The sequence below is a fragment of the Halichoeres trimaculatus genome, unplaced genomic scaffold (genome assembly GCF_033239565.1).
Source record: "Halichoeres trimaculatus isolate MK-OKI-2021-1 unplaced genomic scaffold, fHalTri1.1 fHalTri1_scaffold_3, whole genome shotgun sequence".
Classification (NCBI taxonomy): Eukaryota; Metazoa; Chordata; class Actinopteri; order Labriformes; family Labridae; genus Halichoeres; species Halichoeres trimaculatus.
In genome coordinates this window covers 34,277,596-34,290,976 of record NW_027437181.1, presented here as the reverse complement: position 1 = coordinate 34,290,976, position 13,381 = coordinate 34,277,596, and the positions used below count along the sequence as shown (strand labels likewise).

The window sequence follows — 13,381 nt, the reverse complement described above, 5'->3', positions numbered from 1 at the left end:
TTAAAACGCAAATTAATGCGTCATAAAAATTAACGCAGATTAATCTGGATCCCAAACCCGCGAGGCGTTCAAAGACGCACTTATTTTCAAATGTTGAGCATTTACAAACCGTTTATCCTACGTGAAAAAAGTGGTATTCTCGTCAGATTGTCAAATTTCCGACGGTCCCTGAATATATCACACCTAGCAACATACTTTAAACGGGGGGAAGAGAGAGCGCTGTTAAGGAGACTGCTGTCCACATCTCGTTTATTCACACGTCCTTTTTGAAAATCTACAGAAAATCAACCGTATACTCTAGCTCAATTCTGTAAAAAACAGGTAATTCTACACTCTTTACTGCATCAAACAAGCCCTGAATGATCGAAAAATGTCTTGTATTTAAATCTAAAGAATTCTTTGAAATTTTCCTTCCAGCTTCCTGGTGTCATGTTTCAGCTTGGGGCTGCTCTGCACCAATGAGCAACAGTTTGTGTGTTCAGGGCATGTAAAACTGAAAATACTTCACTTTTCTTTGATCCAAGACTTGAAAAAAGTGTTTTTTGTACATAGTTCCTCACAGTTTTTAGCCTTTAGCCCTGGTTCTCCTGACCTCATAGAAGTATAGAAGTTCATATTACAGTGAAAATTGAGTCCACATCGAGTTAAAATGTGAACAGAAGCAAAAAACGTCCTAAAAATCAAATCAGCTTATCTTAGGTGCAGGACTCTATAGATTTTGTAAAGATAGAACCATAACACTTTTTTAATTTGTTCCTTATGCCTCAGGGTACCTAAACATGTGTTGTATATATTCCCACCTTATTTTTTAAATGTTTTTTAATGTCTTTTAATGTAATTTTAATGTCCTGGAATTCAAATTCTTTATTTTGGAACCTTAAGCAGATATGAGATTAAAATGTGATTAATCAGATTAATTGATTACAAATCCTGTAATTAATTAGATTAATTTTTTTTAATCGCCTGACAGCACTAATAAATATTATAGTTGATCAATAAGTTGGAATTAGAGTATTTTGTCTTGAATATTCACTTTACATGTCCCTCAGCTACAAAAATTCAGTTCATCAATAAGTCTTCCAGCTGTGAAGATAAAGGGCAAGTCCCTTTATGGATAAGCATCACAACCGCAGATGGTTTTGTACCTTTGGCATGATCTTTATCCAGCTGGTTGGCAGTTTTCTTCCAGTCCTCAATTTTGTCTTGAAGAGGAGTGATCAGACTCTCCATCAGAGCGCTGTGTGAGGAGTAGAGAGACAGAAATGTGTGACACATTGTGACACAGCTCAGCAGTAATAAGTAGCAATACCTTGTGTTTTTGGAGGTACGTGTGCTTCAACTGAGTTTGTGTATTTGCGTCAACTTTCACCTATGTCACTGGATTTCCTTCATTAAGTGTGTATTCCAACCAAAACATTTTTTTTCATATTGAGGTGTATGGGAAATGCTGGCTCAACCAGACTTCTGGTCGGCCTACTAAGAAGGGAAGTTGAGGTGGGCATTTTAATCTCACTAACAGCTTCATCATGCCAGCCTGTCAGTTAAGTCAATTGTCTCTAATGATGAACTGGAATTCTTGATAAATTGTAAACTTATGAGTCACAAATACATTGTATGGAGAAATGAATTGTTCACACCAAGTTTTGTTTTTTAGACCAGGGTGTAAACATGCTTTTGTGCTGTAAAGATCTGTTTTTGAATGGATGTGTATGTGCCTTCTTAGGCATTTAGAGCCAGCCTTGGGTGAACACAAAGTTGCAACAGCTGGTCCTAAAATATTGAGCCTATGCAGAAGTGAAGAGGCACACATCAGTTCAAAAAATACAGGTAATGGTACATAGATCTTTTCCCATGTTGCTCATTTTTAATACTTGATGGATGCAGAAACTGCAATAGGGATGGCACAAACTACTAAACTGTTTTCATAATACTTTTAATACTGTGTTTGATTGTGATTATTAAAATTCAATACGTGTATACTGGAAGACCAAAGTAACATCATGGCATAATATCTGTAAGTTTATGGGTTTGTTTTTTTTGTTTTTTTTTCATTTGCAGCTGTAGCAAAAAGAAGGGACTTTCTGCTTTCCCCTATTTCAAGTAACAGTCCTTGGTGTTAAAACTAAACTTGGGCATATTTTCAAACTTCTATCTATTTATTGAAATCAATCCAAACGGTCTGTTCTAAAGATAGCACAAAATCTTACAAGATCTCATTGAGACTTGCTGAAATGATCATGTCTTCACACAGGAATGTACTGACTGGTTCATTACACATTGGAAACACTAAGTTCTGCCCATAGCTTGACTCCTTACTGGCCTCTAGAGGGCTGGCCAATCAGAGGGAAGGGGGTTCAAGGAGCATGGTGCTTTAAAGAGACAGCAGCTAAAATGAAATGTTTCAGGCAGAGGCTGAAACAATACTCGCTTTTTTCGCTGTAAACCATGTTAACCTACAATGGGGGTAGACAGTGCCTATAACTTTTTCTCTTTCAGTAGTAACCTCCATATTCTGACTGAAAGAAAAACTGTTAACAGGACAGAATTGGCAGAGGAAAACATTGCTTGGTTAAAAAAATAAAATACACAGTAAGGTTGAATCCTGGAATCGCATCATCATATAAATTTGCTCCATGTGTTGCTCTTCATAATTATAGTATCTATGACACTACACCGCCTCTGTACACACTTGCACACATATGGGACAAAATTGCAGAAACAGCATAAAGAAGACGTGGAATATTATGGAACATGTGCAAAGCTTGTCATTGCCATTACCACCATAGATCATTATCATCATCATCATCATCATCATCATCATCATCACCATCATCATTATCATCAACATCAGTGTGATGACATTTGCCGTGGAAAAGTCATTATAAAGCATGGAGAATGTAGGAAAGTCAAACAATGGTTGAAAACAGACTCATGGTGAGACCTCTGGAGTGGTGTTATGTTGCGTGCCAGTGGTTGTATTCATTTACAGACGTCGGAACATGTTCAGACAGAAAATGTTCCTTATGGAATCCATACAACTGACAGAAAACCTCATAGATCTGGTGTTCTATTATAGCCTTAAATATGATGCTAGTTTGAAAATACAACGCTCAGGAGCTGATGTGACGATGAAATAATACGTTGCCACTGTTGAGGATGCAGTTTTCAGGGAAAAGTATGCATCTCTCCTTTATTGTTCGATATCACAACTTTGTGTGTGTGCTTTTACCATTCCTGTACAAAGAAAAATGAACCCAGGTTTCAAGTGAACAAAAGACAAAAAAAAAGAAGGGGGAGGAATGGATAAATCTGAGGTTATTAATCTTACTTTGTGAACTGGCGAAGTTTGGCCTCAATGCTGCGATGCCTCATGCACATCCTGGTCAGAGCTGAACCGATGTCTCTGGTTGCTCCTGGAAACACAAAAACAGTCAGGGTCATATTGTTAAAAAACACAAAAAGAGACAAAGTGTTCACAAACAGGTGCTCCCAAAGAGGCTCTTTACTGTTTCCACAGAAAACCATGATCAATATTTACGTTACAGCTATTAGTTTGCTGCATGAAGTGTTCTTCTTCAAACAGATGAACAATCAAACAGCTTTTATATCCTCTTACATTCAGCTTGTATTTACACAAGGCCCTGAGCTTCCTCTCCAAGTCTACACACTCCTGCTCCGTCCAAATAAAGAAGTGTCTCGTGAGTGTGTGTTTGAGTAAGAGCCAGCCGCTCAGGGACCCAGATTTGTGAGCTGCTAACCTGCAACTGTAAACACAGGTCTATTTTAAGACAAAGTAGGTCCCAGTGGAAAAAGCTGACCCCAGTTTAAGTCAGTTTAAATGATGGCAGACACGGCTAACTTCCAAACAAGGCACTCAGAGCTGCTGCCTCTGCAGTACAGGTGGACGAGCCAACAACAGAAACATGATCACAGCTCCTCTCTAATGCCATGTACTTAAAGACTCTGCAGCAGACGTAAGGCTTTTATTGTATACGGTGCCGGGAGAATACCATAATCACTGCTGCCACAGAAATGTACACACTGGAAAATTCAGATTAAACAGCAGCCGGATGGGATTTCCTGCACAGACAATGTTTATCATCAGGACTTAGCTGGGCTTACAGGAGAATGCAAAGAGAGCAGAGGAAGTGCAACATTACTGTTTTCAAGACAGAAATAAATCCAGTGTTAGAAAAAAAGATGATAAGAGTATGATACCTTTTTTAAAAGGATTCATCAAACATTCAGAGTGAATATGATTCTACTTTGTTTGTAACACCATTTACAGAAAATCCTGTGTACAAAATAAATCCTACAAATCTGTTTCAACTAAGCTGAAGATGGCTTACATTAGCTGCCCAATGATTGGACTTGTATATGCTGCACAAACTGATTGTAAGTAAGTATATGATGATATGACGTATCTCAATGTGTTTCTGATAGATATGTTCATTTTTTGATGCACCACATCTTGAGTAACCAGAAACTCATGAGATAGAAAGCCAACAAGTTTGGGCAGACTGTATGGTCCTGACAGGATTACTTCTAACATCTGTGGTTATTTCACTCCATTACCAGATCAGATGGAGCCCAAACATGGCAGTAGCTGTACTGAAAATGCTGACTCCTGTAAACATATGACTGCTCCAAGGCAAAAGTGAGGAGGTGGAGTTTAGACCAGCTTGCTGTCCTGTCATATATAAGCACTGTCAATGATAGCCCAAACAGTATATTGGAGCTGAATGCACCCTGTACATATAAGCATCTGAACGTGGGTGTAGACAGGCCATTTGCAGTCACATCTACAGTGATGTCACTCATTCCTGGATGGTTGAAGTAGCAATACTAGGGTTTAGCTGCTGTGACATTTACGTCCAAGATGCATTCAGGAGCCATAAAAGTATCAGAAATTAGATATACATGTAGTTTAGCTTCTCAACACAAATGTGACTCTGCTGAAGGAAACAGAGAAACTAGCACAGACACGTTTTTTCTGGTTCCTTCACTTCCAACTTTCAGTTAAAATCCAACCTCACTTCTTTGCAGTCACTTGTTTTTAAGCATTTAACATTTTTATCACTGACTTTGAATTAGGGCTGGGCGATCCATTGAAAATTAATCAAAACCTGCAGTTAGAGCTTCTGACCAACATGAAACTGCTGTGTCGATTATTTTGATTCCCTTGTTATTCTCTCTCTGAATTTATTTTTTCGCAAAACCTTTCCACTGTAGCTGATGGGTGTTTTCATTTCCACTGCTTCAATAAATACCCCTTAATAGTGCATGATCTTTTCTGTTCTGTTACTAGATTCAAGGATAAACTGAGTTGAGAGTGGGATAATTGGGAAATATTCAAAGTCAAAGTAGAAGGTTTAATCAATCGTGATTTGGATTCTTGCCGTAATCGCCCAACCCTACTTCAAATCCCTGCTCACTTGAATAATCATTATGGTCCATATATAATTGGTACCTAATAGACATGCACCGATCGATCGGCTGGTGATCAGCAATAGGTGATCGGCTCATCCTTACATATAAAACTGATCTTATACACGTCTTATATACGTCTGGAAAGGTCCGACAGCCAGCCTTTGTTGCTTTTTGATTTTCAATAAAAAAAGATCAGAACAATGAAGGTATATGCCGTCAGTTATTGAAAATCAAATCAGGCTGGTAGGGTTTTTTTTAAAGATCGGTGATCGGTGATTGGCCAGAAAATTGTGATCAGTGCACACCTTGTATCCACAATTTTGGAGGTGTGAGGAATCCTGTGTGTGATGTTAAATCCTGCCAGGATTTGTGAAACTTCAGGCTTCTTTCCATTTGTCTTTACATACGATAGAGGGTTATATTTGCTATCTCATGGTTACAAGCACACTTCACTTCACAACAGGAGATAATCATGGTTTATGTAGACTTCAGTTTACCTCGGGGAAAATTGAGGAAAAGAGTCATTCCTTGAGCAGCAACATAAAGGAAGAAAACATTAGTTTTTCTGTACAGGTGAGAATGGGGCTGGCATTGTGATGGGAAAGGTTTATACTCTGAACCTGTCTCTGTGTGATTGTTGTAAGACTGATATAAACTTTCCTATTCCATGGAAATGTTACTCACCCAAAATCATGATGAACAGTTTTTGATTTTAAAACCATATACAAAAACATGAGCTCTTGTAACTACTGTGACACAAAATCTGAATCAATGAATTATGTCTTCACTCACAGATAACCAGCATAACAAGTTCAGTGTCATCCCCACAATCAAACCAGCAACCCTCTGACTGAAGGCACATTCTCACACATATTACCCAATACCAATACACTCTCAAATGTATTGGTACACCACACACATATACACACACTCTCATAGGCTTGTGTGCCGTTCACATCCAGAGAGAAGTGTTCCATTCATAATTAACAAATTCCTCCCTCACACCTCCTGTTCTACCCGGCAACCATTCATTAAAGCAGAGACACCCTCCCCCAAACACACATATACACACACACACCATGCAAACACACACCAGGCACACACACGCACGTACACACATGCTTCAAGTATACACCATGCATGCCGATCAGCTGAACATCTGAAGCTGTATCTGAGCTGTGTGATGTTTAGAGTGGGATCTGAATTAAAGACTTGACTGAATTAAAGAGTTGGAGAGGATGAAGCACGGACACATGATGTCAAGAAAAAGGAAGAGAAAGATGGAGGGAGAGTGTGATATTTCTCTTTTATAAGAGGAAGAGGATTGGGAAAGAAGCGCGAGAGGAAGAGATGGAGAAGAGAGAAGAGAGCATGCAGACGAGAGGGGTCGCTTCACACATTTTAATGAGCTCAATGCTGGCCAGAGAACCATGGGACTGGAGTCAGAGCCAAGTGTGTGTGTGTGTGTGTGTGTGTGTGTGTGTGTGTGTGTGTGTGTGTGTGTGTGTGTGTGTGTGTGTGTGTGTGTTAAATCTACATTTATGATGGTCCTCTTCCTGTTTGTTTGTCATTACCCGGCCTCTCAGACTCCACAGGAGATCAACAACGAGATGAGGGGCGGTACATAACACACAGTACCCACATCTGGAACACAGCTACTGTGTGCACAGTGTGTGTGTGTGTGTGTGTGTGAGTGTGTGTTTATTTGCTCCTTGAAGAAATCAACATGTTTCAGCACTTTATTTGGGCCAAAAGAGGCCAAGCACTGGCTTAGTCCATGTTTGTCTCTTGAAACGTTTCCCATACGACAAGCATTTCTCACACTGAATGTGAAATAGTTGTTCAAAAAATCTGGGGCAGTGATGTTGGTGTTTGAATTTGGGGGTAGAGACAGTGTTTGTTAAACTCAGATGCACTGTAACAGTATTTGCTGTGTTGTCATCTTCAAAGCTATCTTGATTTTGAATCTGGGGCAAAGAAGAGAAAACTCTCACTACTCTTCATCTACTCATCAGTCATCCCAACTTTTCATTAAACAATAAATAATGGGGGGAACAAATACTACTGTTTCTTGAAGCCTTAGCCTTTTCAAGTCAATTTCCTATTTGGGGCAACAGCAGCTCATATTAGGCATGAATTTCTGAAGTTACAGGTTAGAAAACAGTGTCCCTGCTTCAGTTGGAGTGTGCAGTGGGCTCAATGACAATGACATCACTCACATCTAGCCAAAAAAGCAATGTTTGTTCCAAAGCAAAATATTTTGTCGTCAAAAAAAGACATAAATGTCTTTTTGAGCTAGCTGGCATTTATTATCCACTCACCAATCACTTAATTAGATATTTCCATTCAGCTGCCCGTTAACCCTGATATCTAATCAGCCAATCACAAGCAGCAACTCAATGAATAGTCACGTACTGAAAACAAGCTGCTGGTGTTCAAACTGAGCGTCAGAACAGAGAAGAAAGGTGATTTCAGGGACTTTGAACTCAGCATGGTTGTTGGTCTGCATATCGGACAAGCTGTTGATCTACTGGGATTTTCACTCACAACCATCTCTAGGGTTTACAGAGAATGGCCCCCAAAAAAGAAAATATCCAGTGAGCGGCAGTTCAGTGGGAGAAAAATGCCTTGTTGATGCCAGCAGCAGAAGAACACGCCAGGTGACCCTCCTGTCAGCAAAGAACAGGAAGCTGAGGCTACAATTAACACAGAGGGCTCTAATTTTGTAGACCAGGCGCAAGTGCAGGTGCACCTGCCCTGCGCCGGCCTTCGCCTCGCGGACAGAGCATGACCAGCGCACTTTGCAAGTTTCCAAGAGAGGCGCAGTCAAGGCCCAGAGGAGCGCAGAAGTGTGCGTCCACGCCTCCTTCCGTGCAAGTGGCAGAGAGGGAGGAGAAAAGTCGTGAGTGGGTTTAACACAGCTGATCTCTGTCTTCACCAATCAAATGAGCGCTTCTCCTCGCCTTTAAATGGCCTACGGCCGAGGCGCAGCATCTGATTGGTCTGAGTGATCCCCAGCACCGCGGTGTGCTGAAAAGACCCGATAGCGGAGATGGTCAGAGCCGCTGTCCCTGCAGCAGGACAATGGACAGCGGGGCGCATCTGAGGACACGACGCGCGTCACCGTGTGGGCCAGCTCCTGGGACAGATTTGATCTGTTCCTTTGTCATTAATAGGAGTACAAAATGAAGAGACAGTTACACAGCTGGCTTATCCATTCAGAATACTTTTGATCCACCTGCACTCCTGGTTTGTCATCGCGTGTGCGCACGTGTGCGCCTGTCACCAAATTGCAGCTGCGGAGGGTGTTTTGTGCCAAGATGGTTGGCTTAAGAGTTTGGTGTTGACAACATTAAAGTATGGATCCACCAGGCTGCTTGTGTGGTTAGTGGCTAGTGAGGGTACCCACCACTATGATGGGGGTTAATGCATCTTAAAGAAGGTCCCATGACTTAGTTAAGTCATGTTTAGTTAAGTCATAGGGGGATGTGGAAGTTGGGCAGGAGTGTCAAGACAAAGTCTAACTCCTATTTTGCTCTTATTAGCTTTTTGATAATTTGGTTATGCTAGACAACAATAACAACAAAGCTTAAGGAAGGCTTACAGCCAAGGATTTGTAACAATTTCACTATGGCTCAGCATCCAACAAGTTCTGTCTGTTTCCAATGCAAATATGAATGCAAAAGTCAAACTGAAGGCTTCAGGTTGGAGTTTATACAGCTTTACAATGCCTGTGGAGGACAAAATCAGAACAGTTCATCTCATTCCCTCAATAAGAGTGTACAATAACTGCATGAGACCTCCTAACTCTCTATTTATCTGTTTATCTGTCAGAAAGGAGGAACTCCCTCTTGAGAAAAATCACTTCCTTCCTTTTCCTTCCTCTATCTTTCTCTATTTTCCCTGCTTTTGGTGCATTTCCTGTCTGCAAAGCTTCATGAAAAACATGTGCGTTTGTGCTGAATTTCATGTGCCTGTGTGTGTTTCTGTGCATGTTCTTTCATGGGTGTGAGTGTATGGATCTGTGTGTGTATTAGTAATGAACCCAGATAAGCTACTGAAAAATACTGAAGTTATAATCTGTAACTGTAGCTTCACAGATGTGTCAAAACCGATGTGTTTTTATAATGAATGACTTATTCAGTATTTGGAAAACCTAAAGAAGTGCAGTAGAGGATACATACAGGGCTTGGCAATGCTCAGGTTGTGTTTCACAGATTTAGCCAAAAAAGGCAGGCACTTAAGAAAGGGGTGATGAGACAATGGACAGAGTGTGTATAACCTCGCCTACATTAACGGCTCTACCTCCACCTTTCACAGCATTCAGTTTTCTTGTACATAGAGCCTTAATCCATGTGATTGCAGTATAATGTATTAAAGCGTTCTCCACCCTCCAGACTCTGTATCATGAGATATATTTCTGGTTGGAGTCAATGCCAGGTTTCAGAGCAGACAGAGTGTTGGCCTGTCTCATGAATGGTGGGATAGCTTTTCTTCCTCGTCACTTAGCAACTGACTAAACTGACAGGTTTGTAACGGTTTCCATGACAGCGCAGATCTTGGCCTGTTGCTAAGTGCAAATCAGGATGTTTGTTGCTAAGGTCAAATTGTCTGCTGCTACGGAAACAAGTGTCTCAGCTTCACTGGGAGAGAAAGACTGAAGAGAGGGGATACCACACACACAGTATGCACATTGAGTACAATCCAACAGCTTTGTAGATCAGGATTCAGACAGTCCCTCTGTAGTCCAGATTTTCAAGACAGTTGACTAGGCTTCAGTTTGAGCACGACTAAGACTGGAAAATGGACTCGAGCATCTTTATTCTATCAATGTAAATATCTTTGATAATATTTCTAATGTAATTTGACACTTGCAGGCTTCAAACCTTCACAATATGGAGACTTTATTCTCCCCACACTCTATATCCCACCTCATAACTGCAGCATCACATCTGTTTCTGTGTTTGGGCCAGGTTAGTTTGATGTTTAGGGTAATGAGACCCAAATGTGACGACTGCAAATGACCGTAGCAACAAAGCAAAACCTTCAAAGCACATCCTTTCTCCCTTAACCTCTCTGACCTGTCACGGATTACCTGTGCACCATCACCACTCATTAACTCTCTCAATATGATCTGTTAGCTGTAAGGATAGTCAGAGTATAGGCAGGTTAGACAATAAGTAGCATTAGGTTATCAAACTCTTTACTCTTCAAGTAATCACAGAGGCTATATGCAGTTCTTTCTGTGAACTCTGTCTAACACTACTAGATTCTACAGTCTAACGCTGTAAAATCTGTAAAACAGCTTTTAAAGCTGAATGTATTCATGCCAGATCAGCAGTTAGCATCATAAAATTGTATAAACCAATTTATACCACACCATGTTCACACTGCATATTCAATCTGTTGCTATTGTTCAAGTCAATGCTCCAGTTTACACAGGTAACACGACCTATGCAGATGGTAAATGGACCAGTACTTACGTGGCACTTTTCTAGACTCCCTGGCCACACAAGACTCCTTCATGTATCCACACTACATTCACACACTGAGGGTAGAGACTTCTCTTGCATCAGTTTTAGCTAACACATTCATACCATCAGCATACACCTGACCAATAGAAGGAGTAACTTAGAGTTCAGGGTTTTGCTAGGTCTGGGTCCTTTCAAGATGTGTGTGGTGAAATGTTGGGAGTTTATAAACTGCTTCAAGAGTTATTCATTACGGTACTGGGGCATTGCTGCAGCCCTTGTTTGGCAAAGCAGCTCTCATAATGGGGATTTTATTATAGAGTTTTTCTACTGTGCGCTCAGAAACACCACACACATTTACTCTGTTTGAGATCGCTAAACTTTCTCTTTGTTTACCTGATTGACTCATGGAGAATAGCTGCTTGTGTGTATTCTTGTGATAAAATCTCAATTTCTACCTCTGAAAAATGTTTTTCTTGATCTTCTCTCAGTCACACCGCTTGCCAGGTTTATTGCAGTTTATGAGTGGTAGACATGCACAGTTTGAGATTGTTTGAAGGGGTTTTCCATGAGGTTCCCCTTAATTATGACTTAATCTGCACCTGCGTCGATTTCATGGTCTAATTAGTTAACTGGTTGATTATTCGCCATCGTGCACGCAGCTAATGCTGCAGCCTAACAGGCCGTTGCATAACAGAACGTTAGGACTAATAGTCTCATTTGTTAAATGACTGAATATGGGCCCTGATCAGCACTGGTGTATCTTTCTTTAAGCACTAAGTTTGAACAAACAGCTACCGCTCAGAGTATCTGCCTAAACTCCAGCTAGAAGTTTGCGTATTTCCAATTGTGTTATTTTCACCTGGAGGTTCAGACATGGGCAGATGTTTATTAATATTCAGTGTCATTGCAAGTGACATGGATTAAACAAGGGTCACCACAATGTCGTCCACATGCAGATACATGCTGCAGTGACCATGATTTAAGGTGAAAGACTTGAAAGATTAAGACAAATCAATACACTTGGAAAGGAAAAAAAAAGATGATTTGGGCAAAAAAAGAGCACAGAGTCAGGGATGACAGTACTTTTGTGTCTCAAGCGGCAGAACAAGGAGGGAGTCTCAATGCTAGAGCAGGTGAGGCTGCGGTTGCCAAGGTTACAGACGTCTGCAGCAAACGCCCATCTGTTCCCCTGACACAAGCATCTCTGCGGTGACACAGCAACAATAAGAGGAGGGGAGAGAGTCAGGCAAGAGACAAAGAGGGGCAGAAAAAGAGGTGATAAGGAGACAGATTAAGGAGAGGAAGACAGGCAGCGGCAGAGCGACTGCAGCAGTAACAGAGCCAGATAAAGCAGAATTATTCATGAGGCCTAGATTCTCTTCCCACTATGAAACCGAGTGTGAGACTGAGCTTCCCAGACAACCAGGCAGACAGTCGCTCTGACCAAAACAAGCCACCACTCTCAGATAAACCAGGACCCACACACACTGGAGTGTGTTCCTGAGTAAATCGTGCACAGCAAACCTCAAACACCACATGCTGCAGGAATGCATTACAGCATGAAACACTATACTTAAGCATTAAAGCCACAGGAGGACGCGGTTTGGAGGGACTCTGATCTGGTGGTAACACTGTGAAGCTTCACTACATCAACTAAAATGTAGCTCGAAAATGTCTGAGCCAACCAGAGTGCAGAAGAGGAATATCTCTTTACAGATATTTCCAGCTCACACAGCTAACCTGAACCATGGTGCAACATATCACAGCTCCACGAAGACCAGACTGTAGATTTATATGTTTTTACAGCAAGAACATGAATTTTAGATGAGCTCATGGTGAGTGTGCTTACATGTCTGCACTCTGCTCGGATCAGACACAGGAGGAGGAGGAGGAGGAGGAGGAGGAAAGCTTTCACATGTAGACGAGCCAGGATACTCCAGTTAGTATGATCACTAGAAGGCATACTGTAGATGTTTGACCAACACATACCTGCAGAACACAATCTAATGGGTTTTATATTAACTTTTAAAAGACCTAAGATGTCTCGAGGTATTTTTACAACAATTTCATTTCAGTTTTCTTTTGTTAACTTTATGATAAATCAGAGGCTCTTATTTGCCTTTAATGCTGTGTGTGTATGCTTACTTTGGCTAGGAAAAATATTTGTAAGTCTACTGGAAATATTTAGAAGAATTTGAAAAAAGTGTCATGATAAGGAGTTTTATCACACCTCCTCAGGAGAAATGCATTGATTTAAGAAAGTGATTCCCTCAGATGAGCAAGTACTACCCAAAATTCCATGCACAAAAACACATAGCCCAATAATAATCTGTACAGATTCATAATTTGGATTGGATATTGAGTAGAAAATGGTTTGTCATGCATGCATATTCCAAGACTTTGTGCACAAACTGAATTTGAAACGAAGTAATTCAGGTTTCAGTTTGAGTGTAAAAATGATAAAATCTCTCCCCGGG

General features: G+C 40.8%; 1 protein-coding gene across 2 annotated transcripts in view; it reads right to left on the bottom strand.

The window, feature by feature from the left end:
* The window catches only part of LOC141788241 (protein MTSS 2-like), a 108,956-nt gene that overhangs the window by 34,241 nt on the left and 61,334 nt on the right, over window positions 1–13,381 (bottom strand). For both annotated transcript variants that reach the window (XM_074667122.1, XM_074667123.1), the window contains exons 4-5: window positions 3,329–3,413; window positions 1,146–1,237 (exon numbers count right to left, since the gene is read on the bottom strand). In XM_074667122.1, coding sequence (XP_074523223.1) covers window positions 1,146–1,237; window positions 3,329–3,413 — 177 coding nt within the window. The remainder of the gene's footprint in view (window positions 1–1,145; window positions 1,238–3,328; window positions 3,414–13,381) is intronic.